Below are 23,574 nucleotides of genomic sequence, written 5' to 3'. Positions count from 1 at the left end.
ATGCTGTGTAGGATGGACATTGCGAGCATGGTGGGGGCAGTGCGATAGGAAATGAGGGACGGTGTACAAAGGCCAGTGCGGCGAAAAGGAATACCAAGATAAATAAATTCTTCTACTATGGGAATTGGTTCTCCATAGAGAGACAAGGGGGTGGCGGTACGGGCAGTAGAGGGATTCAAGATGGCACATTTTGATGGGTTCCAGCGGTAGCCAAGGTCAAAGGAATGTTGGGAGGCGAGCGCAAGCATGCGTTGGACTTCAGGAAAAGAACCAAAAATGGCCACATCATCGGCAAAGAGAAGAGAATTAACGGGAGTTGGAGAAGGGGAATTAGGTACGGTGAGGCGGGTAGTAGTGGGGATGGCGGCATCGCGAAGGAGTGAAGGAAGGGAATTAACGTAAACAGAGTAGAGATGGGGACTCAAAACAGAGCCTTGTAGAACGCCTGTGGCGGGAGTGAAGGAGGTAGAGGAGTGGTTTGAGAGTAAGACGGAAATAGAAACGTCGTCGAAGAGGTGCATAATAAGAGACAAGAAAGGGAAGGCATATTAGCGTTGGAGAGGGCTTGCCATACAATACGTCTGTCGACAGTATCATAGGCAGCCTTTATATCCAGGAACGCTACGGTAGGAAAATGATGGTGACGAGAAAAGTAGGATTGCATAAGTTCATGTAGGCATAGAGCTTGGTCAAGGGCACTGCGACGAGGACGGAAACCGCCTTGGGCAATATCCAGTGCAGGCGAAAATTGGTGGAGGGAGGAGGCGAGGCATAATTCCATAAGTTTGCGCAAGGCAGAGGTCAGGGAAATCGGACGGTAGTTGGAGGGGAGAGTTGGGTCACCTTTTTTGAAAATGGGGAAGACCTGGGCATGGCGCCACACCATAGGGACATAGGACCACTGCCAGCAGAGGCGAAAGAGACAAAGGAGTGTATAGGATAATGGGGATGCAATGGGTCGGAACATTTCAGCTTTAAGGTGGTCAATACCAGGAGCTTTACGGTTGGGAAGTTGGCGGATGTTGTATCGGATGGATTCGTGGGAAAAGGGACAGTTGGAGAGTTGATGGGGAGGGGGGAGGGGGGCCGTGATAAGTGGTGGTCGGGTTGAGGGGAGGGTATGGCCATTATACACGGTTTGTAAATGAGTGCACATTGTTTCTACTGCAGCTGCTGGACCATCTGGGTGGGTAAATGATTGGAAGGGGCGGCGACGGCGTTTCAGTTGGGCGACTTTGGAGGTGGTTTTATTGTAGTCGGTTTCTAAGGAATGGCAGAATGCTCGCCAAGAGGCACGTTTGGCGGCTTGAACTTCAGATCGGAAAGCTTGGCAGGCAGTTTGGTGTTTGTTCCACCAATAAACTTTGTCAATACCAGAGGCATGACGCCATCGTTGGTAGCATCGGTTGCGACTATCGGCAGCCTGTTGAAGGCTATCATTCCAGAAGCGTTTCCAATGAGAGGGTCTAGCGGGGCGTGAACCAATAGATTTATCTAATGAGTCATAGATAGCCTGGTTGAGGTCGTTGGTGAGATGGTCGATGTCAGGACGGGTGGTTGGTGGATTGGTGACGAGATTCGAGAGAGTATGACGGAGGGTATTGGTATTAGAAATAAAGGTGCGGTTGTAAAGATGGCTGGTGTCAGGTTCTTTGAGACGAGAAAGGTACCAGGTGCGGCGTTTTGGTGGTGGGGTAGCGGGGGGAAGATGGTCGTAATTAAAGGATAAGGACATGAGTTTATGGTCAGAGCCAAGGGAGAGGTCAGAACGAATGGTAATTGATGGGGATTGGAAAGATAAAGGAGCGTTGGTAATAAAAAGGTCGATGATGCTGCTGATTTCTTGTTGGCGGCGGAAGGAAAGGAAGGTAGGTTGGCCATAGGCAAGCGAAACATTGAGTACCTCGAGCTGATTGTCAGACAGCCATTGTTTTAGGAGGGAACCACGGGAATTTGTATCATGATCGCCTAGAAATTCACCCATACGGGCATTAAGATCGCCACAGATAATGGTATCGTCAAGGAGGGGAATGGATGATAGGACTTGCATAACGGTTTCGGGAGGAAGAGTGGGAGGGAGGTATAAGCATACAAGATGAAGCGGACCAAGCTTTAGTGAGAGAGCATAGTTAGAAAAGGAAGGTAGTTGGAATATTGGATAAGGACAGGAAGGGGAGATAAGGGCGGAAACACCCATGGAACCACGGTAGTTGCCAGCAACGGGCGCGCCATATAAATGGATTTGTTTCCATGAGGTTGGTAATCGGGCAGGAGGAAGTAGCCAAGTTTCTGTGATAAAGAGCAGTGAAAAGGAGTGGCAGTGGGGAAGAACATCATGTATGGTGGAAGCTTGGAGGCCGTTAGCATTCCACAAACCAATTGATAGTTCCGGCATTATTGATATGAGGTGGGTGAGGTAACAGGGGTTGTTGTGGCGTCATGGTGGGGAGTATCTGTATTGTTGGCCTCTTCGTCTTCAGATACATCCATTTCGGAGCCGGAATCATCGGAGGAGGAATCCTCATTACTGGATGAGAAATTGTCGCGATCTTTATATTTCAAAGATCGAAGGCAGCGGCGGGTCATCTTTGCGGCATCCTGTTCACTTATCCAGCCAGCTTCAAAAAAAGCTCTGGTGAGTGGAAGGGCAACAGTGGGACGAAGGAAACGAAGTGTGCGTTCACAGTGGGTACGGTGCAGGTTGGTTATCAGGGCGACTTTTTCGGTGTCGGAAAGGTCAGCATACTTGGGATCACCCAGGTGGGCAGGATCCTGTGGGTCAAAAGAGGCAATGGGGACGACTTTATGTTTTGCCAAAATTTCTTTGGCAACCGGAATATATTGGACATGCATGAGCAAGCCAACTACAGCGCGAGCGGGAAAGGAAACGTCGAGGATACGGGCAGAGTCCAAGCCTAAGCGACGAAGGCTACGACGGATTTCGGGACGGTCCATGCGTCTAGCACGGGTCAAGTAAAGGTACTCAAAGCCTTGAGGGCCAAGAACAGGTTGAAAGTTGCGGGCATTAGCAGCCTGGCGACGGGGGTTCGTTACAGTATTAATGGGACGAGGTTTTTGGACAGTGTTTGCCCATGAGGAGGCCATGGATCCAACAGGATTGGTGCCAGTAGCCGTGGTTGAGGAGGCTTGATTGGGCTTGAGGCCCTTGTCAGATTGGGGTGTCGTTGGTTTGGCCTTAGAGGGACGCTCGGACTCCGCTAGGCGCGCTTCAAGAGCGGCGATTTTTTCACGAAGTTGGGAGTTTTCCTCCACAACAGCTTCGAAACGGTCCAAACGAGCACGTGTGGACGCAAAGTCAGTTTGCATTGCTGCGACGGTTTGTTGGAGTGTCAACACGACTTGCATGAGGTCAACGTTCGCAGGCGATGGGGGGATTTGCTCGACATGTTGGAATGTCGCTGGGTGGCGGGATTCAGCTGGAACTGAATCGGTGCGTTGCATGGCGGGAAATTGGCCTAGAGGCTCGAAAATGGTATCAGCAGGTACGTGTGAACTTACTTGTGATGGATGCGACACTTTGGCTGATGGATGGATGATTTTTTCTGTATGGGTGTACTTCTTTATGGCGGGAAAACGTTTTGCCGTTTTTGGAAAGGCAAAAAGTTATGGAAACCAGAAAAAGAGGTGGGGATGTAGCTCAAATGGTAGAGCGCTCGCTTAGCATGCGAGAGGCACTGGGATCGACGCCCAGCTTCTCCACTTCTTTTTTTGTTTTTTTGGCCGGTTTTTATTCAGCCAATCAGAACCGGCCGAATAAAATAATTATTTTATTGTCGTACTTCACTCGGATCTGATATACCGGGAGATATTTATATGTGCTTATTCGGTCTATGTTCTTAAAGAGGATAATGGCTGAGCGGCTAAAACTTTGATAAAAGGATGGTTGTACTTAGCAAGATGCTAAGCTGATTACCATTTCCGGACACTATCCGCTTCAGCCACGACATTATTTTTTTTACGCCATAGCTTTTTGCAGGAAGACACACTATCAAGAGAATTACAGAAGCCTGCAACAGCTAACCAAAGATATTTTAAAGGTTTTGTGTCGCATTTCTGAGATAAGAATTAGGTAAGCATCTGTCAGATAAGTAACAATACGTCTTTTCTTTTACACATTAATACTTAGTTGACATATTACATAAAAAAATCCAATGGAAGGGCTGTCAAACAAAAAAAAAAAAAAAAAAAAAAAAAGGACTGGTCAGCTCCAACGATGCCTAAGTGTCAGATACTAAATAGGGACTTGGACCGGAGCGAACAAAGGTGTCAAGTGCTTTCAGAGACAGGTAGGGACAGAAGTAAACCAAGGAAACAGAAGGCAATAGTCCAGAAGGAGATAGATTCAAGGAAGGATCGGATTAAAACTGGGATGTATGGACAGAGACCAAGGATCGAAAGAAGAAACAAGGATAATTGACTAGTTTTTATCTAAGATATGAATGAAGCGCATTTGTGGTTTAAGAGAAGAGAAAACATAATTGATATGAATTTGGAATAAAGGAAATAATGGAAATAAATCAGTATCAATGAACGACAATTCAATTAATGTACAAGAAGAATAAAACCAAGACGAAGTACAGGGGATAGATATAATCATTACAGGTGCCCTATAGTTACTCAAGCCTACCCAAGGGCTGCGGATGCCCCAAGGAGGCCCAAAAAATTAGCGTTCATGTCACGGCTTAAATTTTGGGAGTGGAATTTTGGGTGTACCAAGTGTTTCCTCCTTTTGTTTCCACTTTAATTACCTGTTCCCATGGCAGCTCTTGTTTCTCTCAAAGCTAACTGTTATGTATGTGACCGACCATTCGTTCGGGCACGAAAATTAAGAAGCCATCTTTTTCACCAACACGGTATTGATGTTGAGCCGCGCCCTTCTGGAAAAAGACGATACGACACTCAGCAATTTATGTATATCAAAAAAGCTTCTGATGCGTCACATTCCCTGATCGCTGTACACTACGAATGCCCGTCATGTTTTGGTCATTATGCCGCGATCGATGAGCTTAAAGCTCATGTGACCGTGCATGTCAGAAATACACACCACGGCAGCAAAAAGAGGAACGCTCCAACAAGTGGCGAAGAACCAAACGATGACTTTGGTTTTGATGCAAGTGAACACATTCTGGAAGCCATTACTGTCCCTTATCCTGTCGTCTCACCTTTTTTTTTTTTTTGTAGTCAAGTAGCAGTGCACAAGAGAGGACTATTATCTGCAAGGTATTTTTGAATGAACCAAGTCTTTTTAATCAGCTAATTTAAAGTAATTCTTTTTCCATTTAGAAAACAAAAGTATCGTATCTCGGAAGCCATGATGACCCTCCTCCGGAGGTACAAGAACCACCGGATATCGAAAGTGACGAAGAAGGCACCGGTCTTGGATTGCGCTCTATGCTCTTTTTGTGGGCATATCGTCTGGTAAGTTATCTGTTATTTATCTTTTAGTATTTGAATTACCTTACTCATTGGCAAGTAAAGCGGGAATCAAAACCTATTGAGGGTATTGATGCGGTTATCAAGACGAGAAAAGTGGATTTGGCGTCATTTACAGGGCGTTTAATCGGGATATCAATTGATATTATGCAGAAATGGCAGTCTGAGAATTATTTGGATGAAAAATTGAAAGAAACACTCAGGTACGTTCAAAAATAAATTGTGCTGAAAATCCGTTGTTGTTCACTCCTTTTGCCGCAGAACAGCCTTTCTCTTTCATTTATCGTCAATACTTTGATTCCTGAAAACCCAATGAAGACCCTATTCGGTCAAAGAACATGGGAAAACTTCATCAAAGTTGGAGAAATTGACGAAGTTGATGTTTTACCAAAACCAGTGGAAAAGCTTGTGTTGGAGATTGAGAAGGTAAAATGCACGCGCTTACATACGAATATTATCAGCTAAAACATAGTTTATTTTACAACCTGTAGACGTTGGCACTGGAAGGTGAACTAGCTTGCATAAAGCAATTAGCAAAGTTGAAAGCTGAACTTGTTGATGATTCCATTGACTCCCTTGCGATTCAAGTCATTGATGTCTATGAATTCATGTAAGATTTCCAAAAAGAAGAAGCAAAAAAAGCTGAAGAACAAATGCATATTGGAAACTGAACTTATTTTGTCATCCAGTGTCCGCCACATCAAAAAATGGAAAATCGTGCAACGTAATCAAATCACTGAAATGTATTATTTGCAAGTATTTCATCAAGTCATCAGCATTTTACTACGAGACACGAATCTTGTGCCCGTAATGTGAGTTCCCCTAATAATTTACATCTGAAGCTGTATACTCCAACCAACGTACTGATTCATTGCTGGCTTATATATTGTAGTGGTGAGAAAGCAAGCAAAGTGACCAAGGCTGCTCGTGAATTACATGGCAAATTCTTGGATGATTGTCATAAGCTAAACATCTATGGACGAAAGGTTGATTTGCTTCTATCTGTTTGCGACATCGAACTAGGCGCGAACGAATGGAAAACATCATCTTCTGAGATCACCTTGATCCGACAACAATCTAAAAACGTTCGCGTAAACAAATGCATTCTTGAGGAGCTGACGAAAAATTTATCTGAAAACGGCGTTAATGTCGACGACTGTCATTTACTATGCATGGATTGGAATGGTAAGCTCAAGACATGATATGATTCCATGGAGATCTTAACGGACTATTTAACATAGAATTCAATGGATATATGTATATCATTAAGAACGTTGATGATATAACAGTGGCTTCTTTGGTCCGGCAACTTATGATACCTACCCATTTCAAAGAGGTGCCTTGGTTCAGAGAAACGCTGGCGTGTCTACTACACTATAAGGTATGTAGAGACAAGGGCGAATTTATAACAAAAAACAGAGGCATTAAAATCTTGTTCTTGCAAATGTCATCCATAGAAACACTATTCGAATTTGGCAAGCAAGTTGGAAGATGCCATGCTCATCCAAGATCGACGACTGGCATTTCACAATATTGTCGAGAGTTTGTCTATTCCTTCTGTTCGCACCCCATCTCCATCTGTATATCTTTCACCGAAGAGGGGCAAATAATCGGTCAATCCACCATCATCAACAAGCACTATGTCATGCTTCGTATTAAGGACAACGCTAAAAAAAATTATATGTACACTATGAGAGAGCTGAATTCGATAAAGTAAAGAACAGAAGAAGAATGAAATATAAATGGGAATACATCACAATGTCCTCCTCGTCAACATTATTCACCTCATCTATGCAAACCTAACCTGTAGGCATTCAACCGCCGTCCTAAAAGTTTCCCTATGACAATGGGAAGAAAAATGATTTCCAAAAATGTTGTTCGCTTGCATCAAAACCGAAGTCATCGTTTTGTTCTTCACCACTTGTTGAAGCGTTCCTCTTTTTGTTGTCATAGTGTGTGTCTTTCTAACACGCAAGGTCACATGAGCTTTAAGCTCATCCATCATAGCATAACGATCAAAACATGACGGGCATTCGTAGCGTACAGCGATGAGGGGAATGTGACGCATTAGAAGCGTTTCTGAACATGAATTGCTGAGTGTCGTATCGCCTTTTCCCAGAAGGACGTGGCTCAACGTCAATAGCGTGATGGCTAAAAAGACGGCCTTTTTAATTTTCGTGCCTCAACGAATGGACGGCAGCAGATGTAACAGCCTAAATTTGGAAAAGAGACAAGAACTGCCATGGAAACAGGTAATTCAAAGTGGAAATGCGAATGTGGGAGAGATGAAAAAAAACCTTGCTCCCGAAAGTTTGGGAGCCGACCTTAAGCCGCCTTGGGGCGCCTTGGGGCGCCTTGAGCCGTCGTGACGTGGTTTTTTCCGATTTGTGACGGCGATGACGTAAGCAATTCCTGGGGGCGCCTTGGGGCGCCTTGGGGCGCCGTGACGTGGTTTTTTCCGATTTGTGATGGCGATGACGTAAGCAATCCCTGGGGGCGCCTTGGGGCGCCTTGGGGCGCCGTGACGTGGTTTTTTCCGATTTGTGACGGCGATGACGTAAGCAATCCCTGGGGGCGCCTTGGGGCGCCTTGGGGCGCCGTGACGTGGTTTTTTCCCGATTTGTGACGCGGTTGACGTAAGCAATCCCTGGGGGCGCCTGGGGGCGCCTTGGGGCGCCTTGGGGCGCCTTGACGTGGTTTTTTCCGATTTGTGACGGCGATGACGTAAGCAATCCCTGGGGGCGCTTTGGGGCGCCTTGGGGCGCCTTGGACGGCCAGCCTTGGGACGCCTTTGGTAGCCGTGAGCAACCTTGAGCAGCCTTGAGCAGCCTTGAGCAGCCTTGAGCAGCCTTGAGTAGCCTTGAGTAGCCTTTGAGTAGCCTTGAGTAGCCTTGAGTAGCCTTTGAGTAGCCTTGAGTGACTTCTAATTTCCAACAACCCCCCCCTTCACATCAAGACGTAGATGTTAGGCGCGTCCCTTGGTAAATCGTTGGGTTGAATGCTTGCTCTTTTTCATTCCACGTAGACATCATGAAGAATATTTGGACCAAGGGTTTCAATTTGACGCAGGAAATGTGATAGGCCCACGCAACCATGCACAAATCAAGAAAATAATCCAAACCACAATAAAAACAATGGTGGAGGATCTTTTATTCCTTTTTTCACCTCTTTTATTATTGGTATTATTATTATTTGCTTTTTCCTTTAGCTTCGACTGAATAGCAACATCATGAAAGTCATTTTCCTTGCTATTCTTACCTTCTTCGTTGCGTTGATCGCGGCCCAAAAGGAAGCTTTCTATGTCACTTCTCCCTTGAAGGGCAGCAAATTCAAGCCTGGTGATGTGTATGTAAATAGTAAAAAATCGATGATATGGCATGTGCAGTCATTCGTCAGTTTGAAAGTGCATTTTCCACGTTTATGATCATCCATCATAGTTTATCAAGAAAGCGCATGTTTTCTTTATATGAACACAGTACGTGAATTACTTGGACATCATTGGCCACAATCAATTTCTTCTTTGATTTTCTTTAAATTTCAAATTTTTGCACTTGATAGAGTCTTGCAACGAGTAACAACATAGTAGCAAGACATCGCGCACATATTCTCCCTAACTCAAACGTGAATACATGAACGTGGAGCAGTAAAAGAAAGATTACGATGCGAAAAAGCCATATCAAATTTAGGCAATCTCATGAAGTGAAAGTCCGTCTTAGGAGCCCCAGGTGATAGAGTAATTCGAAATTCATCCCTTTCCTGACGTCGTGCAGTTTTTTTGGGCAGTGTACCAAGTGTTCCCGTTGAAATGGATTGTGACTGACTGTATCGGATGTTTCTTTTGACAGAACTATCACTGGTGGTGGATGTCCTTTGCCATTGGAAATGGATCATCCATCTACGTCTTTGGGTAAGCTCTCATCAAAATGAAATATATGGGGAGAGAGGTGACATTCATTGATGTCATCATTTTCATAGTTATGCGATCGTTTACTATTTATTGAACACCGAGATTCAAGGCGTATTTGGGGGCTCTGATATGTCTTGTATACATGTTGTTAGCGTGCGGAATATTAGGTCTATGAACGGGAACAGTGGGATTTTTCAGTGCTTATATGGTGGTAGAAAATCTATTCGCTGGGTCAAGCCAAGGACAACCAAAGGAGGTCCAAGTTGATGGCAAATGTAAATCAAGCATTGTTGTAATCCTATTTCATCAGGTTGATTAAAAACTCAGCACATTTTTCCTTCCTTCCGCGGAAGTCGGGAAAGACCCAAAAAATAAATCCTTTGCGTTGCCCAAAACCCGAACTTAATTTAATTCACTTTGTTTTTTAACCTTTGGTTTTATTGTAATCCTTTTTTTTTTCTTTTGTTTCCTTCCCATTTCTCCTTTATTACCTTGTATTCGCATCATTGGATACTCACCATGTCGAAAAACGATACCAGCTCCATCATCATGCTACCACTTTCTGTTTCTTGGTGTTTACAGTCTGTTTCCTGTTCGTCCGATCTCCTACCTGTCCCTGGGAAGCACTTGACGCTTTATCCGCTCCTGTCCAAGTCCCTCTTCAATATCTGACATCATAATTTATTCGCATGGTGTTACCTGCTTTCTTCTCCATCCCACTTTTTTTTTATTACTGCTTGTCAATTTCTTTTCGTTGATAATGGGTAACGAGTAGCAACGCAAACTGCGCCATTGATTTGGGACCTGCACCATCGTCTGCCATTGATGAGTCAATGATGCAAAAAAACTTTCAACAGGCATTGAAGGATTTTGATGCTTGTATTTGTCTATGAAAATCGGAGATGATGGTCTGAATCACTGCTGCATGCGATTTACACAGTTTGCAGGGCGGAGGTGTATGAGGAGGGGTCGTTTCAGCGGCCAATGTTATGAAGGACGGCACTTTATGGAGCACGATGGGCGCAGAAGGAGTCGGTGCAGATGCGGGAGTTGGAAGAGAGTGGATAGCATGGTGATGAAGCTGGTATCGTTTTTCGACATGGTGAGTATCCAATGATGCGAATACAAGGTAATAAAGGAGAAATGGGAAGGAAACAAAAGAAAAAAAAAAGGATTACAATAAAACCAAAGGTTAAAAAACAAAGTGAATTAAATTAAGTTCGGGTTTTGGGCAACGCAAAGGATTTATTTTTTGGGTCTTTCCCGACTTCCGCGGAAGGAAGGAAAAATGTGCTGAGTTTTTAATCAACCTGATGAAATAGGATTACAACAATGCTTGATTTACATTTGCCATCAACTTGGACCTCCTTTGGTTGTCCTTGGCTTGACCCAGCGAATAGATTTTCTACCACCATATAAGCACTGAAAAATCCCACTGTTCCCGTTCATAGACCTAATATTCCGCACGCTAACAACATGTATACAAGACATATCAGAGCCCCCAAATACGCCTTGAATCTCGGTGTTCAATAAATAGTAAACGATCGCATAACTATGAAAATGATGACATCAATGAATGTCACCTCTCTCCCCATATATTTCATTTTGATGAGAGCTTACCCAAAGACGTAGATGGATGATCCATTTCCAATGGCAAAGGACATCCACCACCAGTGATAGTTCTGTCAAAAGAAACATCCGATACAGTCAGTCACAATCCATTTCAACGGGAACACTTGGTACACTGCCCAAAAAAACTGCACGACGTCAGGAAAGGGATGAATTTCGAATTACTCTATCACCTGGGGCTCCTAAGACGGACTTTCACTTCATGAGATTGCCTAAATTTGATATGGCTTTTTCGCATCGTAATCTTTCTTTTACTGCTCCACGTTCATGTATTCACGTTTGAGTTAGGGAGAATATGTGCGCGATGTCTTGCTACTATGTTGTTACTCGTTGCAAGACTCTATCAAGTGCAAAAATTTGAAATTTAAAGAAAATCAAAGAAGAAATTGATTGTGGCCAATGATGTCCAAGTAATTCACGTACTGTGTTCATATAAAGAAAACATGCGCTTTCTTGATAAACTATGATGGATGATCATAAACGTGGAAAATGCACTTTCAAACTGACGAATGACTGCACATGCCATATCATCGATTTTTTACTATTTACATACACATCACCAGGCTTGAATTTGCTGCCCTTCAAGGGAGAAGTGACATAGAAAGCTTCCTTTTGGGCCGCGATCAACGCAACGAAGAAGGTAAGAATAGCAAGGAAAATGACTTTCATGATGTTGCTATTCAGTCGAAGCTAAAGGAAAAAGCAAATAATAATAATACCAATAATAAAAGAGGTGAAAAAAGGAATAAAAGATCCTCCACCATTGTTTTTATTGTGGTTTGGATTATTTTCTTGATTTGTGCATGGTTGCGTGGGCCTATCACATTTCCTGCGTCAAATTGAAACCCTTGGTCCAAATATTCTTCATGATGTCTACGTGGAATGAAAAAGAGCAAGCATTCAACCCAACGATTTACCAAGGGACGCGCCTAACATCTACGTCTTGATGTGAAGGGGGGGGTTGTTGGAAATTAGAAGTCACTCAAGGCTACTCAAAGGCTACTCAAGGCTACTCAAGGCTACTCAAAGGCTACTCAAGGCTACTCAAGGCTGCTCAAGGCTGCTCAAGGCTGCTCAAGGCTGCTCAAGGTTGCTCACGGCTACCAAAGGCGTCCCAAGGCTGGCCGTCCAAGGCGCCCCAAGGCGCCCCAAAGCGCCCCCAGGGATTGCTTACGTCATCGCCGTCACAAATCGGAAAAAACCACGTCAAGGCGCCCCAAGGCGCCCCAAGGCGCCCCCAGGCGCCCCCAGGGATTGCTTACGTCAACCGCGTCACAAATCGGGAAAAAACCACGTCACGGCGCCCCAAGGCGCCCCAAGGCGCCCCCAGGGATTGCTTACGTCATCGCCGTCACAAATCGGAAAAAACCACGTCACGGCGCCCCAAGGCGCCCCAAGGCGCCCCCAGGGATTGCTTACGTCATCGCCATCACAAATCGGAAAAAACCACGTCACGGCGCCCCAAGGCGCCCCAAGGCGCCCCCAGGAATTGCTTACGTCATCGCCGTCACAAATCGGAAAAAACCACGTCACGACGGCTCAAGGCGCCCCAAGGCGCCCCAAGGCGGCTTAAGGTCGGCTCCCAAACTTTCGGGAGCAAGGTTTTTTTTCATCTCTCCCACATTCGCATTTCCACTTTGAATTACCTGTTTCCATGGCAGTTCTTGTCTCTTTTCCAAATTTAGGCTGTTACATCTGCTGCCGTCCATTCGTTGAGGCACGAAAATTAAAAAGGCCGTCTTTTTAGCCATCACGCTATTGACGTTGAGCCACGTCCTTCTGGGAAAAGGCGATACGACACTCAGCAATTCATGTTCAGAAACGCTTCTAATGCGTCACATTCCCCTCATCGCTGTACGCTACGAATGCCCGTCATGTTTTGATCGTTATGCTATGATGGATGAGCTTAAAGCTCATGTGACCTTGCGTGTTAGAAAGACACACACTATGACAACAAAAAGAGGAACGCTTCAACAAGTGGTGAAGAACAAAACGATGACTTCGGTTTTGATGCAAGCGAACAACATTTTTGGAAATCATTTTTCTTCCCATTGTCATAGGGAAACTTTTAGGACGGCGGTTGAATGCCTACAGGTTAGGTTTGCATAGATGAGGTGAATAATGTTGACGAGGAGGACATTGTGATGTATTCCCATTTATATTTCATTCTTCTTCTGTTCTTTACTTTATCGAATTCAGCTCTCTCATAGTGTACATATAATTTTTTTTAGCGTTGTCCTTAATACGAAGCATGACATAGTGCTTGTTGATGATGGTGGATTGACCGATTATTTGCCCCTCTTCGGTGAAAGATATACAGATGGAGATGGGGTGCGAACAGAAGGAATAGACAAACTCTCGACAATATTGTGAAATGCCAGTCGTCGATCTTGGATGAGCATGGCATCTTCCAACTTGCTTGCCAAATTCGAATAGTGTTTCTATGGATGACATTTGCAAGAACAAGATTTTAATGCCTCTGTTTTTTGTTATAAATTCGCCCTTGTCTCTACATACCTTATAGTGTAGTAGACACGCCAGCGTTTCTCTGAACCAAGGCACCTCTTTGAAATGGGTAGGTATCATAAGTTGCCGGACCAAAGAAGCCACTGTTATATCATCAACGTTCTTAATGATATACATATATCCATTGAATTCTATGTTAAATAGTCCGTTAAGATCTCCATGGAATCATATCATGTCTTGAGCTTACCATTCCAATCCATGCATAGTAAATGACAGTCGTCGACATTAACGCCGTTTTCAGATAAATTTTTCGTCAGCTCCTCAAGAATGCATTTGTTTACGCGAACGTTTTTAGATTGTTGTCGGATCAAGGTGATCTCAGAAGATGATGTTTTCCATTCGTTCGCGCCTAGTTCGATGTCGCAAACAGATAGAAGCAAATCAACCTTTCGTCCATAGATGTTTAGCTTATGACAATCATCCAAGAATTTGCCATGTAATTCACGAGCAGCCTTGGTCACTTTGCTTGCTTTCTCACCACTACAATATATAAGCCAGCAATGAATCAGTACGTTGGTTGGAGTATACAGCTTCAGATGTAAATTATTAGGGGAACTCACATTACGGGCACAAGATTCGTGTCTCGTAGTAAAATGCTGATGACTTGATGAAATACTTGCAAATAATACATTTCAGTGATTTGATTACGTTGCACGATTTTCCATTTTTTGATGTGGCGGACACTGGATGACAAAATAAGTTCAGTTTCCAATATGCATTTGTTCTTCAGCTTTTTTTGCTTCTTCTTTTTGGAAATCTTACATGAATTCATAGACATCAATGACTTGAATCGCAAGGGAGTCAATGGAATCATCAACAAGTTCAGCTTTCAACTTTGCTAATTGCTTTATGCAAGCTAGTTCACCTTCCAGTGCCAACGTCTACAGGTTGTAAAATAAACTATGTTTTAGCTGATAATATTCGTATGTAAGCGCGTGCATTTTACCTTCTCAATCTCCAACACAAGCTTTTCCACTGGTTTTGGTAAAACATCAACTTCGTCAATTTCTCCAACTTTGATGAAGTTTTCCCATGTTCTTTGACCGAATAGGGTCTTCATTGGGTTTTCAGGAATCAAAGTATTGACGATAAATGAAAGAGAAAGGCTGTTCTGCGGCAAAAGGAGTGAACAACAACGGATTTTCAGCACAATTTATTTTTGAACGTACCTGAGTGTTTCTTTCAATTTTTCATCCAAATAATTCTCAGACTGCCATTTCTGCATAATATCAATTGATATCCCGATTAAACGCCCTGTAAATGACGCCAAATCCACTTTTCTCGTCTTGATAACCGCATCAATACCCTCAATAGGTTTTGATTCCCGCTTTACTTGCCAATGAGTAAGGTAATTCAAATACTAAAAGATAAATAACAGATAACTTACCAGACGATATGCCCACAAAAAGAGCATAGAGCGCAATCCAAGACCGGTGCCTTCTTCGTCACTTTCGATATCCGGTGGTTCTTGTACCTCCGGAGGAGGGTCATCATGGCTTCCGAGATACGATACTTTTGTTTTCTAAATGGAAAAAGAATTACTTTAAATTAGCTGATTAAAAAGACTTGGTTCATTCAAAAATACCTTGCAGATAATAGTCCTCTCTTGTGCACTGCTACTTGACTACAAAAAAAAAAAAAAGGTGAGACGACAGGATAAGGGACAGTAATGGCTTCCAGAATGTGTTCACTTGCATCAAAACCAAAGTCATCGTTTGGTTCTTCGCCACTTGTTGGAGCGTTCCTCTTTTTGCTGCCGTGGTGTGTATTTCTGACATGCACGGTCACATGAGCTTTAAGCTCATCGATCGCGGCATAATGACCAAAACATGACGGGCATTCGTAGTGTACAGCGATCAGGGAATGTGACGCATCAGAAGCTTTTTTGATATACATAAATTGCTGAGTGTCGTATCGTCTTTTTCCAGAAGGGCGCGGCTCAACATCAATACCGTGTCGGTCAAAAAGATGGCTTCTTAATTTTCGTGCCCGAGCGAATGGTCGGTAACATATATAACAGTTAGCTTTGCTTCGTTCCAAGAGCTGCCATGGGAACAGGTAATTAAAGTGGAAATGCGAATGTGGGAGACATGGGAACAAAAGGGGGAAGCACTTGGTACACCCAAAATTCCACTCCCAAAATTTAAGCCGTGACATGAACGCTAATTTTTTGGGCATCCTTGGGGCATCCGCAGCCCTTGAGTAGGCTTGAGTAACCATTGGGCACCTGTAATGATTATATCTATCCCTTGTACTTCGTCTTGGTTTTATTCTTCTTGTACATTAATTGAATTGTCGTTCATTGATACTGATTTTATTTCCGTTATTTCCTTTATTCCAAATTCATATCGATTATGTTTTCTTTTCTCTTAAACTACAAATGCGCTTCATTCATATCTCAGATAAAAACCAGTCAATTATCCTTGTTTCTTCTTTGGATCCTTGGTCTCTGTCCGTACATCCCGGTTTTAATCCGGTCCTTCCTTGAATCAGTCACCGCTCGATTAAAGAATATTTCGATTTGAAAATCACTTTTTGGATCTCCCGACAGTGTAAGCTGTAAAATATTCAAAATTTGATATAGGTATCAGTTATCATTGCGGAGCAGAAATATTATTAAATCGAAGGAGATTCCTAGCTATATTTTTGTTACTTCATGAGAAATACATTAGTAGGAGCTGGTTTAACACTTCTTGCTTCCATACTTTATATTGTCGTATGCTTTACTCATGGACTTTATTGGCTAGAAGGCAAGTTCATTCTCGATCCCATAATGGGCAAGAGATTGGCGACTATTTATCTCCGCTCTTATGATTGGCACAGGGTGTGATTCTCCATTGCTGATTCATCTTCTAAATCCAATATCGTATTGAATCATTGTGATTGTCGTAGTCTATCATAATCAGCTGCTCTTCGATCTTCTTGTATCTCATTATCTGAAAACGAACAGCAATAGAAATCTCACTGCAGGAAACATTCTTCCGCCCGAAGCATTTGGCAATCGTTGTTCCTTACACTTGTCTCCAGGCGATACAGGTTAGAACCATCGCCTGCTTCTGATCAAAATCGTTAATGTTGGTCAAGCTTCTTTGACGGTACTTGATCGCAGTCCAGGTATACTCAAGTTCTATTAACTCATGTTATGGTCTCGATTTGTCACAGCCTCGTAATTTACTATCCGTAAACCAATGCATAAAGTTATCAAATCGATTTAAGAATAATTCGATCCGGGAATCGCTTTCCGTGGCTCCCAGGGTGATTCTGAAATCGAGCGGTGACCGTATCTCTTTCTGTTCCTGTTCGTCCGATCTTCTGTTCCTACCTGTCCCTGGGAAGCACTTGACGCTTTATCCGCTCCTGTCCGAGTCCCTCTTCAATATCTGACATCATAATTTACCGCATGGTGTTACCAGCTTTCTTCGCCATCCCACTTTTTTGATTTTTATTTTTGATTACTACTTGTCAATTTATTTTCGTTGATAATGGGTAATGAGTGGCAACCCAAACTGCGCCATGGATTTGGGACCTGCACCATCGTTTGCCATTGATGAGTCAATGATGCAAAAAAACTTTCAACAGGTATTGAAGGATTTTGATGCTTGTATTTGTCTATGAAAATCGGAGATGATGGTCTGAATCACTGCTGCATGCGATTTACACAGTTTGCAGGGCGGAGGTGTATGAGGAGGGGTCGTTTCAGCGGCCAATGTTATGAAGGACGGCACTTCATGGAGCACGATGGGCGCAGAAGGAGTCGGTGCAGATGCGGGAGTTGGAAGAGAGTGGATAGCATGGTGATGAAGCTGATATCGTTTTTCGACATGGTGAGTATCCAATGATGCGAATACAAGGTAATAAAGGAGAAATGGAAAGGAAGCAAAAGAAAACAAAAAAAAGGGATTACAATAAAACCGAAGGTTAAAAAACAAAGTGAATTAAATTAAGTTCGGGTTTTGGGCAACGCAAAGGATTTATTTTTTGGGTCTTTCCCGCCTTCCGCGGAAGGAAGGATAAATGTGCTGTGCTTTTAATCAACCTGCTGAAATAGGATTACAATAATGCTTGATTTACATTTGCCATCAACTTGGACCTCCTTTGATTGTCCTTACCTTGACCCCCCCCGAATAGATTTTCTACCACCATATAAGCACTGAAAAATCCCATGACCTAATATTCCGCACGCTAACAACATGTATACAAAATATATCATAGCCCTACGCCTTGAACCTCGTGTTCAGTAAGTAGTAAACAATTGCATAACTATGAAAAATATGACATCAATGAATGTCACCTCTCTTTCATATGTTTTCATTTTGATGAGTGCTTACCCAAAGACATAGATGGATGATCCATTTCCAATGGCAAAGGACATCCGCCACCAGTGATAGTCCTGTCAAAAGAAACATCCAATACAGTCAGTCACAATTCATTTCAACCCTTCCAACCCAGACAAACATACCTCACTACACAACTGGAAAAATACCAGCACCACTGTCACCATCGAGGTGGACAAGGCCATTAAAAGACACGCCAATTAACGTATCGGGAACACCAATACAGTTCGTCTTGCCATGCAAATCGGAATATATCATAAAGATCGATAATGATACCACGAAAGGAACAAGTCCACCTAAAAGTATGCTGTCATTATGGGATTAACATCATATTCCGGTGTCTACATGCATGTGTTCCTTCTTTACCTCGCTGTATACGTTTGATACCATCTTTTTCCGGGAATGATACGCGGCATTTGGGTAGGTCTGACTGGATGTTCAATGGGGTCCCGCTGGTTGCCCGTGTGTGATCCCATAACAATCCCTGGAAGCAGTACCGCCATCCATAAAACCGCGACCATAATCCACCCGTTGAAGGAAATAGCTAAAGATGATTGCTGCGACCACGCCATAAAACTGAGGGCAGAGATCAAAACCATTATGCCGCCCGGCACCATCGTGGCAGTCTGTTTAAAGTAAGTAGTTTATCTCAGCTTGCAACCCAGGGAAACACAATAGCCTCCTCCTACTTACCAAAAACGCATTTAATAACCATGATTTGCCGCGGAATGTCTTGTATATTCTGGCACTCGAGAAACCACCGATGAAGCTAAAGAAATAATCTCACTAAGTTAGGTGATGCAAACCATCCACTGATATGACAAAAGATGCTAACCCTGTGAGCAGAAAAATGGTCACGCCACAAGTAAGCAACGAGGACGGCTTGGCAGGATGGACCTGATGGCATAATAATGCTCCTAAATATCATGTGGAGGTCGGCCACTGGTTTTTCTTTCTTTCCTAAGTCATTCTTACCGAGAAGAGTAAGCGCGACGACCAAGAATTGCGACCCAATGCCAAGAATAGGAGCCAGCAACCCACCGTAAGCGGTCTCCCGATGTATTAATCGCCAGCCAACGACATCCTCATATTCATCAAGTAGCTTAAAAAAAAAACCGCGCTTGTAAATGACGATAACTTCCATGATCCCTTTCAAAGCTTGGTTTCATCAGTGTTTTATCTTTCCGTTGACATCGGCGCTGCTGTTGGACGTTGAATCTCTGCGGCGTGCTTTTAATAAAACCACGACAAGGATGACCGACAAAACCAGACTGACAATAACTCCCAACTGATGGTAGAATAAACATGAGCGTCAGGATTTGGAAGAAGAAGATAGGCATTCGCAACGATTACTAAGAACGAGCTTTTTCATCTGAAAAAGAACCTACCCGCTTAAAAGCCGTCTAAGTCCCAACAATTACCTCTGTCCATTTGACAGAGTATGTAAAGGATACCATGGATCGTCTTTCGGTGATTTATTGCTTCATGTAATCCATGGAAGTTCTTTGACATTGACTCTCTGCGATACTGACAAAGTATGTCTAAATATATCATTTTGGGACCGTGGCTATTTGGTGAAATGACTTACGAATCGGGGTAAACTTCAAAGCCCTTGATTTCGATACGTGAGGGGTCGCTAGGCTCCGCGACATAAATGATATTGAATGTTACGTGGTTATTGATATAGATCTTGTCATTCTAACCAAGATGGTGAGTGAAAGGCTTGAAAAAAAAATTGGGCGGCATTACTTTGATTTGACCTAAAGGGAAGCCTGCGCGATAAACATGGGTTTTCACATTATTGGTATAGGACGCTGTGGCGCCGGGTAAGTCGTCGAACCAACTACACAATTTCCCCCATCACCAGCGAATATGAGTGGGATAGCAGATTGAATTTAATTTTCTTGGCGCGTTACCATTCCACCTGATAGTCTTTCTTGATCAAGTCCATGGCCTGCATGGAGTCACCTACAGTCCATGGCTTTGCACAAAGGATTTCGCGCCGCCTGTTTTCCAGTACATTAAACTGACATAAGGAAGCGTGAGCACAAATGGCCCACAAAGGAGAAATCTCGGGCACAGAAAAGAAGATGATTCCTGCGACATGTACCTTGTAATCACTTTCTATCAGACGATCGCCGTGCAGATCCTGGACAAAGATAAGCCAGCTTTTCTTCGTGGATAATTTTGCCATGAATTCTCGGTATAGGGCGGGCAGATGAACGAACGTCCGGCGAAAGCCCGGCGAAACTGTGAGGTCGCTGAATCGCTGTTCTTCTTTTCGGGAATCTAACATGAAATCATAGACACCAATGACTTGAGTCACAAGGGAGTCGATGGAAACATCAACAAGTTCAGCTTTCAATTTTGCTAATTGCTTTATGCAAGCTAGTTCACCTTCCAGTGCCAAACGTCTTCAGGCTGTTAGAAATAGGCTATGTTTTAGCTGATAATATCCGTGTGTGGGCGCGTGCATTTTACCTTCTCAATCTCCAACACAAGCTTTTCCACCGGTTTTGGTAAAACATGAACTCCGTCAATTTCGCCAATTCTGACGAAGTTTTCCCATTTGCTTTGACCGAATAGGGTGTTCATTGGGTTTTCAGGAATTAAAGTATTGACGACAAAAGAAAGAGAAAGGCTGTTCTGCGGCAAAAAGAGTAAGCAAACACGGATTTCAGCACAATTCATTATTGAACGTACCTGAGTGATTCTTTCAAGCTTCCATCCAGAATGATTTTCCAGATGCCATTGTTGCATAACGTCGATTGACATCCCGATTAAACGGCCTGAATATGACGCTAAATCCATTTTTCGTCTTGATGACTGCATCAATACCGTCAATAGGCTTCCGTTCGCGCTTTCCTTGCCATAGAGTCAAGGTAATTAGAATGCTAAAGAATAAATTAACATAGTAACTCAACATCAGTACCGTGTTTTGGTTAAAAAGATGGCTTCTTAAATTTTATACCCGGACGAATGGAGGGTAACAGATGTAACAGCTATTTGAAAGAGACAAAAGCTGCCATGGGAAAAGATAAACAAGAGATGGAAAGAAAAAGGCGGGATCACTTGGTGCACTCCTCAAAATTCTTTTTTGTGTGTGGGAAGCCTTGGCTTCAATTTCGTTCAATTTCGGGTTTCCTACGGACACGACAGTCGGGCACTAAATTTCAAAAAGGAAAAGGGAAATCTATGACAGCTGCCTGTTCAAGTCGAAAAAAAGCGGAGAGAGCGCCGTGCCGCTGAGAAAGTTCGCTTTGGGAAAATCTGGTTGTGGAAAATAAAGGCCCCTTAACTTTGCCAAGTGGCCAAGATCAGACTGCTTACTATTTGAGATTCATGGAGGGCAAAAGGGCCCGGCGGGAGAGGAACTGTTGTAAGGCGACTAACGTGGCTGAGGAAGTAAATGAGCATGGAAATGTTCGTTCCAGATAGTTGACCGTTACCACTCGTTTGAGCGGACAATCGAAAAGAAGTGGTTAGAGCTTTCTTCTTCGCAGAGGCAGTAACCCATGTAGTTTGGTCCGTGTTGAGAGCTTCTGGTGAAGAAAACGTAGCCGTATGTCCCGACTATGTTGATGGATTGGAAGTCGCCAGAAAAGAAACCATTGTATGTAGGAGATGGATGGATGAAATTGTGGTGCTGTTTGCCTTATGATCATACCTGATGTATGCTCGCCGGATTCTTACCTCTATATCGCCTATGGCTATTACATGGGGACTTTGTTTTAACATTTATCCTAGCAGTTGTCGGAATACCACAAGAAACCTTTGAATCACTTTGCTTCACACTGTTGCAGGCTTCCGTAATTCGTTTTGAAAGCATGTCTTCCTGCAAAAACCTATGGCAATTAACCTTTCTCTTTGCCTCTATTCAGAACTGTTCAACTGGGTTAAGCCCAGGAGAGAAAGTAGGAAGATACACTCATTTTATAACCTCGATACTAAATATACATGTGAGTGTTTATCCATTTCATCGAGAATCATTTTTAGGACTAATGTAGTGACCTGTTACAACTCCCAAAAATATTGTCAGGACACACATTATACTGGCTGACCCATCGATAAGCCTGAATGTCCAACTGCTTTGCTGCAGCTGATACAATCATACGTTTTTTAATTTTTAGATCGAAAAGCCTAGATTTATCGAATAACGGCAATACTCTCGTTTTGGATTTGCCTTTTTCATATGACTATCTTCATTTTTTGGCTTTTCTAACAACATTGGGCAAGTCAGAAAAGATTCATTGAAGATAACATTCCCCCAAGTACTCTGTATGAGTAGCAAAGCTCATGCTATTATTCTTTCTTTTGTAACTTGATGACGAACTACAAAGGTTTTTTTTTTTTTTTTTTTTTTTTTTTGTGGTTTTCTCGGTCATTTTACTTATTTAGCTGTTTTTCTTAAATTCGAGGTATGCTTAAAAACTTGAGAAAAAACTCGTGTTCTGCTGACGACGGTTGATGTGGACCATTGACGGCATCGGTGAATGTAGATTTCCCTGATTAGGCAATTTCATAACATTGGCCAGATATCATCATTCAATCAATCGACGGATGTTTGATTCCTATTTCTTGGCACTTTTTTTTCTCTTCCTTTTCACTGAATGTCATTATTTACTGCCCTTCAGTAATATAGACCTTTAACGAATGTTATCACGTACCAAGGTCGAGAATATCCTCAGTCTCATGCTGAATGGAATTAATATCGGCCTCTATCTACTCGTCATTGCTGCGGCCATCTTGAAAGCCATCGATGGAAATTTCTCGCAGATTGTGATGTGCATCTATGGAATGTAGGTAGACGGCTCTTCTTTTATGACAGTCCAGGATGATATTCATCGATCCATCGAAAACTAGTGTGATTGCCATACTGCTCATTATCAACGAAGTCAAATCGTCCGAAATAGCCCTTCAATATTTCCGCTTTCTCAGTATCTACAAAGGCCGAGGCATGATCCTCATCTTGTAAGTAACAGTAACATGAAACCTGCAGTGGGTTCACTCTTTATTAACAGGGCCATTTATACAGTTTCGGCTGTCTTGTTCTCGATTTCGGGGTGGCCAACATTATTGCCGGCACACTGAACCTCGGCTTCGGCTTTGCATACATGATCCTATCTTACGTTTCATCATTTCCCCCTCCCAACCCGATCATGATCAACTGGCAAAACTGGAAAGACTTTTCAGCCGAAGGCTTGGACCTCGCGCGGCCGAAACATTATACAGTAGAGGTAAGTTGACCGCAAAAAACGTAAATCGAAATGAACGCGTGATACTGAAAACTGGAAAAAAAAAATTGGTAGAGCAATGTGGCGGTAAGGTTGAAATCGCCACCTCCACCTACATCTTCCGTTTCCCCTGAATTCTCGAGCCGATATGCCAACCAAATAGACTTGGGTCAGGCTCAAACGCGATCACCCACACGGTATCATCCACCGGCATCGGCACCTCCTATGGCGCTTCACGATCCTGGCCATTATGGTCACCCATATCGTTCGCCATTTGCAATCTAGGCACCATGTTTGCGCCGGTCTCACGTCGAATCTGATGGTGAAATCATGTATTGTACATAACTATTCCTTCCTTTGATGTAAATAGAACCATTGTCAATGAAAAATGAAAGCAAGTGTGCGAGAATCGAGTATATTAATCTTTGTGTAAACGGGTAAAGCAGATGTATCCATTAGGAGGGGAAATGGCCTATGGATGTGGCGGGGT

The 23,574-nt window shown here is 43.2% G+C and overlaps 12 protein-coding genes and 1 non-coding gene across 13 annotated transcripts; 5 read left to right on the top strand and 8 right to left on the bottom strand.

Annotated features, from left to right (window-relative positions):
- Window positions 1-2,598: 2,598 nt before the first annotated feature.
- On the bottom strand, window positions 2,599-3,123 carry BYT42DRAFT_483529 (uncharacterized protein; the record flags this gene model as incomplete). The annotated part of the gene is made up of 1 exon (XM_051563719.1): window positions 2,599-3,123. A coding segment is annotated over one exon (525 nt), but the record flags the coding sequence as incomplete, so codon positions are not given.
- Window positions 3,124-3,647: 524 nt separating this feature from the next.
- Window positions 3,648-3,720, top strand: BYT42DRAFT_t139. The gene has a single exon. It is a non-coding gene; the product is annotated as a tRNA-Ala (tRNA).
- A 967-nt stretch (window positions 3,721-4,687) lies between these two features.
- BYT42DRAFT_131539 (uncharacterized protein) lies at window positions 4,688-5,795 on the top strand. Its single transcript, XM_051562198.1, has 6 exons — window positions 4,688-4,874; window positions 4,947-5,131; window positions 5,203-5,241; window positions 5,305-5,439; window positions 5,500-5,657; window positions 5,716-5,795. Exons 1-6 carry the CDS (start codon window positions 4,778-4,780, stop codon window positions 5,750-5,752), a joined length of 651 nt encoding a protein of 216 aa, XP_051419089.1. The 5' UTR covers window positions 4,688-4,777; the 3' UTR covers window positions 5,753-5,795.
- Window positions 5,796-5,810: 15 nt separating this feature from the next.
- On the top strand, window positions 5,811-7,179 carry BYT42DRAFT_131546 (uncharacterized protein). The gene is made up of 6 exons (XM_051562199.1): window positions 5,811-5,880; window positions 5,946-6,064; window positions 6,144-6,261; window positions 6,347-6,639; window positions 6,696-6,835; window positions 6,912-7,179. Exons 2-6 carry the CDS (start codon window positions 6,013-6,015, stop codon window positions 7,062-7,064), a joined length of 756 nt encoding a protein of 251 aa, XP_051419088.1. The 5' UTR covers window positions 5,811-5,880; window positions 5,946-6,012; the 3' UTR covers window positions 7,065-7,179.
- Window positions 7,180-8,683: 1,504 nt separating this feature from the next.
- On the top strand, window positions 8,684-10,148 carry BYT42DRAFT_608261 (uncharacterized protein; the record flags this gene model as incomplete). The annotated part of the gene is made up of 3 exons (XM_051571197.1): window positions 8,684-8,803; window positions 9,577-9,636; window positions 9,901-10,148. 3 exons carry the CDS (start codon window positions 8,684-8,686, stop codon window positions 10,039-10,041), a joined length of 321 nt encoding a protein of 106 aa, XP_051419087.1. The 3' UTR covers window positions 10,042-10,148.
- Window positions 10,149-13,163: 3,015 nt separating this feature from the next.
- BYT42DRAFT_131390 (uncharacterized protein) lies at window positions 13,164-14,668 on the bottom strand. Its single transcript, XM_051562197.1, has 6 exons — window positions 14,463-14,668; window positions 14,279-14,397; window positions 14,077-14,199; window positions 13,704-13,996; window positions 13,508-13,647; window positions 13,164-13,431 (listed from the first exon to the last, which is right to left on the bottom strand). Exons 1-6 carry the CDS (start codon window positions 14,574-14,576, stop codon window positions 13,279-13,281), a joined length of 942 nt encoding a protein of 313 aa, XP_051419086.1. The 5' UTR covers window positions 14,577-14,668; the 3' UTR covers window positions 13,164-13,278.
- A 618-nt stretch (window positions 14,669-15,286) lies between these two features.
- BYT42DRAFT_486437 (uncharacterized protein) lies at window positions 15,287-15,499 on the bottom strand (the record flags this gene model as incomplete). The annotated part of the gene is made up of 1 exon (XM_051563756.1): window positions 15,287-15,499. A coding segment is annotated over one exon (213 nt), but the record flags the coding sequence as incomplete, so codon positions are not given.
- A 1,895-nt stretch (window positions 15,500-17,394) lies between these two features.
- On the bottom strand, window positions 17,395-17,887 carry BYT42DRAFT_131170 (uncharacterized protein). The gene is made up of 3 exons (XM_051562194.1): window positions 17,845-17,887; window positions 17,626-17,776; window positions 17,395-17,555 (listed from the first exon to the last, which is right to left on the bottom strand). The coding sequence occupies exons 2-3, from the start codon at window positions 17,724-17,726 to the stop codon at window positions 17,435-17,437; spliced, it is 222 nt and encodes a 73-aa protein (XP_051419084.1). The 5' UTR covers window positions 17,727-17,776; window positions 17,845-17,887; the 3' UTR covers window positions 17,395-17,434.
- On the bottom strand, window positions 17,731-18,035 carry BYT42DRAFT_617988 (uncharacterized protein; the record flags this gene model as incomplete). The annotated part of the gene is made up of 3 exons (XM_051572232.1): window positions 17,731-17,776; window positions 17,845-17,906; window positions 17,976-18,035. 3 exons carry the CDS (start codon window positions 18,033-18,035, stop codon window positions 17,731-17,733), a joined length of 168 nt encoding a protein of 55 aa, XP_051419083.1.
- On the bottom strand, window positions 17,888-19,109 carry BYT42DRAFT_131169 (uncharacterized protein). Its single transcript, XM_051562193.1, has 6 exons — window positions 18,826-19,109; window positions 18,686-18,767; window positions 18,544-18,619; window positions 18,217-18,476; window positions 17,976-18,081; window positions 17,888-17,906 (listed from the first exon to the last, which is right to left on the bottom strand). Exons 1-5 carry the CDS (start codon window positions 18,992-18,994, stop codon window positions 18,051-18,053), a joined length of 618 nt encoding a protein of 205 aa, XP_051419082.1. The 5' UTR covers window positions 18,995-19,109; the 3' UTR covers window positions 17,888-17,906; window positions 17,976-18,050.
- Window positions 19,110-19,264: 155 nt separating this feature from the next.
- Window positions 19,265-20,596, bottom strand: BYT42DRAFT_131229 (Endomembrane protein 70-domain-containing protein). The gene is made up of 7 exons (XM_051562195.1): window positions 20,554-20,596; window positions 20,332-20,491; window positions 20,248-20,264; window positions 19,961-20,166; window positions 19,767-19,876; window positions 19,600-19,693; window positions 19,265-19,548 (listed from the first exon to the last, which is right to left on the bottom strand). The coding sequence occupies exons 2-7, from the start codon at window positions 20,376-20,378 to the stop codon at window positions 19,435-19,437; spliced, it is 588 nt and encodes a 195-aa protein (XP_051419081.1). The 5' UTR covers window positions 20,379-20,491; window positions 20,554-20,596; the 3' UTR covers window positions 19,265-19,434.
- On the bottom strand, window positions 20,447-21,853 carry BYT42DRAFT_131317 (uncharacterized protein). Its single transcript, XM_051562196.1, has 5 exons — window positions 21,544-21,853; window positions 21,181-21,423; window positions 20,783-21,016; window positions 20,554-20,710; window positions 20,447-20,496 (listed from the first exon to the last, which is right to left on the bottom strand). Exons 1-3 carry the CDS (start codon window positions 21,586-21,588, stop codon window positions 20,816-20,818), a joined length of 489 nt encoding a protein of 162 aa, XP_051419080.1. The 5' UTR covers window positions 21,589-21,853; the 3' UTR covers window positions 20,447-20,496; window positions 20,554-20,710; window positions 20,783-20,815.
- Window positions 21,854-22,419: 566 nt separating this feature from the next.
- BYT42DRAFT_131090 (COPI associated protein-domain-containing protein) lies at window positions 22,420-23,509 on the top strand. Its single transcript, XM_051562192.1, has 4 exons — window positions 22,420-22,649; window positions 22,714-22,821; window positions 22,886-23,087; window positions 23,162-23,509. The coding sequence occupies exons 1-4, from the start codon at window positions 22,504-22,506 to the stop codon at window positions 23,216-23,218; spliced, it is 513 nt and encodes a 170-aa protein (XP_051419079.1). The 5' UTR covers window positions 22,420-22,503; the 3' UTR covers window positions 23,219-23,509.
- The last annotated feature ends 65 nt before the right edge of the window (window positions 23,510-23,574 follow it).

The sequence above is a fragment of the Radiomyces spectabilis genome (assembly GCF_025331425.1).
Source record: "Radiomyces spectabilis strain NRRL 2753 chromosome Unknown BYT42scaffold_15, whole genome shotgun sequence".
NCBI lineage: Eukaryota > Fungi > Mucoromycota > Mucoromycetes > Mucorales > Radiomycetaceae > Radiomyces > Radiomyces spectabilis.
The sequence above is the reverse complement of the archived record's forward strand: the minus strand, read 5'-3'. Positions and strand labels throughout refer to the sequence as shown.